Source organism: Capsicum annuum, chromosome 6 (genome assembly GCF_002878395.1).
Source record: "Capsicum annuum cultivar UCD-10X-F1 chromosome 6, UCD10Xv1.1, whole genome shotgun sequence".
Classification (NCBI taxonomy): domain Eukaryota; kingdom Viridiplantae; phylum Streptophyta; class Magnoliopsida; order Solanales; family Solanaceae; genus Capsicum; species Capsicum annuum.
This window is the reverse complement of record NC_061116.1, coordinates 227046557-227052579: the sequence shown is the minus strand read 5'-3', so window position 1 is coordinate 227052579 and position 6023 is coordinate 227046557. Positions and strand designations below refer to the sequence as shown.

General features: G+C 38.6%; 1 protein-coding gene across 1 annotated transcript; it reads left to right on the top strand.

The window, feature by feature from the left end:
- The first annotated feature begins 2401 nt into the window (after positions 1 to 2401).
- Positions 2402 to 3212, top strand: LOC124899657. The gene is made up of 3 exons (XM_047414621.1): positions 2402 to 2524; positions 2567 to 2750; positions 2794 to 3212. The coding sequence occupies exons 1-3, from the start codon at positions 2402 to 2404 to the stop codon at positions 3210 to 3212; spliced, it is 726 nt and encodes a 241-aa protein (XP_047270577.1).
- The last annotated feature ends 2811 nt before the right edge of the window (positions 3213 to 6023 follow it).

Genomic DNA, 6023 nt, shown 5'->3' with positions numbered 1-6023 from the left:
TTATATGTGAACCTTTCTGTCTGGGCATGACATTTAAGTGGAGAGAAAAATAATTGTAGAATTTGTGGTCTTAAACATGCCGTGATAATTATGTGGCTATAAAATCATGTCATTGAGGGTGAAAAAGGAAGTTTAAAGTGAAATTATTTCTAAATGTAGAGTAACATCATTCTTTTCGAACAGGCTAAAAATGAAAGTGTGAAACCTTTGACGGAACATGCAAAGAAATAGTGTTTGAGGTAAATAATGGCATACCTTTATAAAGGATGATATATGTTATATTTTATCCTAAGAGCCTGAGGGAATAACAATTTGGAAGGAAAGAAACAACAAGACTTCTTTTGAGAAGGAATAAAAGGGACCTTTTGTGAACAAAAAAGATTCTATACTTAAAATTCAAGCACGGGTTTTGAGCCAAAGCTATTGGATTCTTCCAAACCCGTATCTTTAAGGCTGGCTCCTCCTTGCTTCCATGTCTCCAGTTTTTTCTCATCTCTTTCAACCTTTGATAGCTAGAGCTGTTTTGCACTTTCACCCATGTTGTAGGCCCAAGTAATTTGATAGTAGCTTGCCACATAACCGCTAATCTTGATTTTAATGTACCTCTCCAACTGAATCATTGTGGACTCTTTTTTTTTTTTGAGAAGGTAAGCAAGTTTTATATTAAAAGAAATAGGTAGCCACGGGCTAGGATTCCGTCAGTTACAAAAGCACTATTTTGGACTTCCTAATTTTGATCCACAACTAGGATATAGCCTCAAAGCAAGACAAAAGCAGAATTGTCTTATATGTGATTAACCGAAAATTAAGTTATCATGTGCAAACAAATGATATTTGTAGTGTCAAGATCTTTATAAGTGATTATTACAATTAATTGTGTTTGTTGATATCTATTGAAGTATGACTGACTTGATTTGTTCTAAGATGTACAATTGACTGCAGTGACCCTGGGAGGTCAGGGCAGTGTGCTTTTTCTTTTTCTTTTTCTTATTGGTCCCAATGTAACTTTAGAAAAAGACCCCCTTTCAACCAAAAACATCTCCGGTGGTCCTTCTGATCACCAGAATACCCCTTTTACTTCCTCTTTCTCTCAATTCTCCCCCTCCATAGTCACCAACACCCTGTTGCGACCAAACCCCAGAAAACCTATCGCCGGAAACTACCCTACACGCCCTCACGCGCCACCCAGATCTCCCAGCTACCCCCATCATGCGCCTCACGCACCGGCGCGTGAGACCATTCATACAGTTTTTCAAATTATCAGGCTTCACCAACACTAATTTCCGGCTGTTAACTACAGATTCAGGCCGTTACTCAAGACCTTTTTCGGTGGACTTGCCGGAATTGACCCTTTATCTTTCAAACAAGCCAGTCTTTACATCTTCTGATTTCTGTTTTACTAAGATCTCTGATTTCTGAACCTATGGGAGATAATAGAATATATATTTCAACCAAGGTTTTAAATCTTATGACAATCTTATGACATAACCAGATGGACTTCAAACAATGTTGTATGGTACGACTGGGGGTAAAGGAGCAGAAATATGATGAGAAGGGTTACACTCAATGAGAAGGCGTTGGAATGGATCTGCTTCATCCTTACAGAAGCATCAGCCGATCGAAAATATCAGGTCAGAAGTCGGAGATACAAGGACCAAATGGCAGATTTCTTCTGTACGAGGAAATACAATTCCCATGGGAGATATATGAGTATCTTGTCACTGAAGTGAGAGGACAGAGCGGTTATTATTGTACCTGAGTCAAACATAAATGTTGGTTGGAAAAGTGTGGCATTTAAGATTCAAAGTTTCATTAAAAATCCACCACAGAAGGAGATACAAACACAATGCAAGACAAATGTTTTAAATATGACTTATGCAAAAGCAGTTACAACCAGCAAGTGGCAAAGCAATAGCTCTGAGGTAGCCACAACCAAAGGAAAAGAGATTGAAACCAATGTTGCAGCCAAAATCAAAGATCAAGGAGTACTGGGAAGATGTATTTTTGGGTCTTTTGGTAACGCAAAACCTGAAACACCCGCTCTCTCAGAAGTTAGACGATGGTCCTCGATGATGTGGAAGAAGGCGTTTGGGATTAATGTCTGAGAGATATTGTACAACTGTTTTCTCTTTGAGTTTCCAAATAGATACATGGCGGAACAAGTTCTACAGGGAGAATGGCAGTGGAAGAAAATCAGACTCAAATTAGAATGGTGGAACCCTGCTGCAGGCTGCGTGCCTATCAATCACAAATCCAAATCCATCTGTATTAGGGCTTTGGGTCTAGCAATGCACCTATGGATGGAAGAGGCTTGTTTGATGGGCCATGGGCTATCTGTGGTGACTTCAACGTTTGTAGATTTCCCTTTGAAAAAAGGGATTGGAACAGGAGAAATTCAGCAATGAGGGAGTTTTCAGATTGCATCGAGGACCTGGACCTAATTGATCTACAGCTAAGCGGTGGAAAGTATACCTGGTATAGAGGGGATAGTCATACAACTGCATCAAGAATAGACAGGATAATGGTTTCCACAGAATGAAACAATCTCTTCAATAATCTAAAACAGACTACACTGCAAAGAGTGACCTCTGATCATGTCCCAATAGCTCTGCTTTGTGGACACTGGGAGCAATCTAATTCCTACTTCAAGTTTGAAAATTGGTGGTTGAATCAAGAAGGTTTTGCTGAAAGAGTCAAGAATTGGTGGAGTGAATTTGAATTTTATGGGAAGCCAGACTACATCTTAGCAGGTAAACTCAAAGCTCTCAAAGGGAAATTGAAAAAATGGAGTAGACAATAACAATCTTCTCAATCAGATGGCTATGCTAGAATCTCAGTTGAATATTAGAGCCTTGACAGAGGAGGAAATCGCCAAGAAAGCAACACTGTTTATGAAGTATGAGAGGTGTTTAAAGAATGAAGAAGTGGCCTGGAGACAAAGATCAAGGACCTTATGGCTCAAGGGAAGGGATAGAAATACAAAGTTTTTCTATCAAACTGCTAATGTCCACAAAAGATATAATCACATTGATCAATTGGAAGTGCAGGGAGAGACGATAACTGATCCTAATAGAATTAAGGAGGAAGTCATATCCTTCTACAAGAAGACTGGAGGCCTTCTCAAAATATTAACAATCATCCTACCATCACAGTGGATGAGAAAGAGGCAGTGCGGGCAACATTTGAGGAGCAAGAAGTTTTTGAGTGCTTAAAGATGTGTGCCATTGACAAAGCCCCCGACCCTAATGGTTACACAATGGGGTTTTATCTAACATGTTGGGAGATAATTAAACAAGACATTATGGAGGCTTTTCACAATTTCCATTCTACTAGGATGTTTGAAAAAAGCTAGAATGCAACATAAATAGCATTGATTCCTAAGGAGATAGGAGCAAAGGAGCTCAAAGACTTCAGACCTATCAGTTTAATTGGAAGCTTTTACAAGTTGATCTCGAAGGTACTGACAGAAAGGCTGAAGGAAGTTGTGGATAAGTTGGTAGACAAGCAGCAAATGGCTTTTATCTGAGGCAGACAGATAATGGATGCAGTGCTTCTTGCTAATGAAGCAATTGATTCTAGAATGTCCCAAAGTAAACCTGGTATATTATGCAAACTTGATAGCAAGAAAGCATATGACCACGTGAATTAAGATTTCATTCTACGTATGTTGAGACAAATGGGGTTTGGTGAGAGATGGATCGGGTGGATCAAGTTTTGTATGTCATCTGTGAAGTTTTTTGTGCTTATCAATGTTTCACCTCAAGGTTTTTTCAATGCACACCGAGGGATTAGGCAGGGAGACCCCCAATCTCCCTTCTTGTTCATCATAGCTATGGAAGGGCTAAATAACATGCTGAATATAGGCAAGGAAGCAGGAAGAATCCATGTATTTGAAGTTAGCAAGGTAGCGGGAAACAGTGTGGAAATCACACATCTGCAGTATGCTGATGATACACTAATTTTTTGTGGGGCTGAGGAGGAGCAACTGATGATCTTAAGACTTATACTGGTTTACTTTGAAGCCATATCTGGGCTCCATATAAATAGGAACAAAAGCCACTTGTATCCAATTAATGTGGTTCCAAAGATGGATCATCTTTCTCGGATTTTGGGAAGAGTGGTGGGAAATTTGCCATCAATATACTTGGGCATGCCTTTGGGTGCAAAATCAAGATCCATAAACATTTGGAACTCAATTTTGGAGAAGTGTGAAAAGAAATTAGCTAGATGGAGATCCCAATATCTGTCTCTGGGAGGTAGACTGACCCTGATAAATTCAATTCTAGATGCTTTTCCTACATATATGTTATCTATCTTTCATATACCTCAGTCAGTAATTCAGAGGTTGGACAAAATCTGAAGAAACTTCTTGTGGCAAGGCAATTAGGAAAGGAAAGGCTTTCACTTAGTCAAATGGAAGAATATCCTCAGAAGCAAGAAACAAGATGGCTTAAGTATCAAGAACCTCAAAAACCAGAGCAAAGCTTTGAAGGTGAAGTGGCTATGGAGGTATCATCAAGAGGATAAAGCACTATGGTGTATGACTAAAGAGGATGACTAAAGAGGTAAATGCTCTAAATGGTAAAAAAACTACTTTTTGGGCTGACAAATGGATGGGTGCTGTGAGCCTCAAAGATTTTTTTCCTGACATCTTTGTTTTGGCTCAACATCAACAGAACACAATTGCTGATATGTGGTCGCAACAAGGATGGAACTTGGTCCTAAGAAGAAATCTAAATGACTGGGAAATTCATAGAATAATCGAACTTTACCAACTACTGGGGAGTTTTCATGGAACACAGGCTGGTGAGGATTATTTATGGTGGCATGGGCACAACAAAGGTAAATACAGGGTAAAGGAAGGGTATAAACAGACAAGTCTTAGTGACACAAATGTTAGTGATAATCAAGTTCACAAATGGCCTGGGAAACATATAACATATCTGGTGAGTCAAAGTGCCACATAAAGTGGCATGCTTTACTTGATTGTTAGCCAATGAAGCTGTTTTGACATTGGATAATATGGCTAAGAGAGGTATCTCTCTATGCAACAGGTGCTCCTTATGTGGAAAGGATACAGAGACAGTGAGACACCTTTTCCTACACTACAATTTCACTGTCTAGCTCTGGCAGATTTTCTTAAATCTCAGAGGCATTTCCTGCCTAGTAAAATTGATAAGACTCTTTTAGTTGGGAGGAAGCTGGAGTTGGGGCTACAAACAAAGAAAGATGGAGGATGATCCCTGCTTGTATATGGTGGACTATATGGAGAGAGAGAAATAATAGATGTTTTGAGAATAGGGACAATAGCCTACAAGAAGTCAGGATTAAATGAGTTTTGTTGTTTTGCTTTTGGTGTACCACTGTTTACTCCAATGAGACTGAGTCAATCATAGATGTACTAGGGTCCATCTAGATTTTAGTTTTGCTTTGGGGAAGACTATACTTCTTTCTCATATTTGTAAATATGGTTTTTTAGTACTATGTAAGTACTGATTTAAATTCAAATGTTACCATTGTCAAAAAAAAAAAAAAGGAATGATCGTGATCCCTAGAGTGGAGATCGTTTTGACTAATCATCATGGATCTTATGTTTATGTTTGTTATATATCTGTTATCATTTCTACTTGCTCTATATTCTAAACATGTAGGGTCATTTCAATCATGTAAATTGGTTTGTGTGTTATCATTTCTACTTGCTCTATATTCTAAACATGTAGGGTCATTTCAATCATGTAAATTGGTTTGTGTGGCTTATTTAACTGCAGAATGAAATAGTTTGTTAGTTCTTTCACCTAATTGTTGCTTTCCTTGATAGGTGGTTGATTTTGGGGAAAGTGGTCCTGTTCGGTGCTCCCGTTGCAAAGGCTATATAAATCCTTTCATGAAGTTCATTGATCAGGGAAGACGTTTCATCTGTAACTTTTGTGGTAAGAATGAATTTTATTTATTTCCACTGAAGTTATGTGATATTTGGAGTCTAGAGTGGCTCTATATATTATTTAGAGACTCAAGATTGAAAT

What these genes read in the sequence shown, in the direction of transcription:
- LOC124899657 (XM_047414621.1), top strand. Translation starts at nt 2,402, where the DNA reads ATGAGGGAGTTTTCAGATTGCATCGAGGACCTGGACCTAATTGATCTA. An exon ending in CAAGAATAGACAGGATAATG is followed by an intron (nt 2,525 to 2,566) that starts GTTTCCACAGAA and finishes AATCTAAAACAG; the next exon opens with ACTACACTGCAAAGAGTGAC. An exon ending in GCCAGACTACATCTTAGCAG is followed by an intron (nt 2,751 to 2,793) that starts GTAAACTCAAAG and finishes AAAATGGAGTAG; the next exon opens with ACAATAACAATCTTCTCAAT.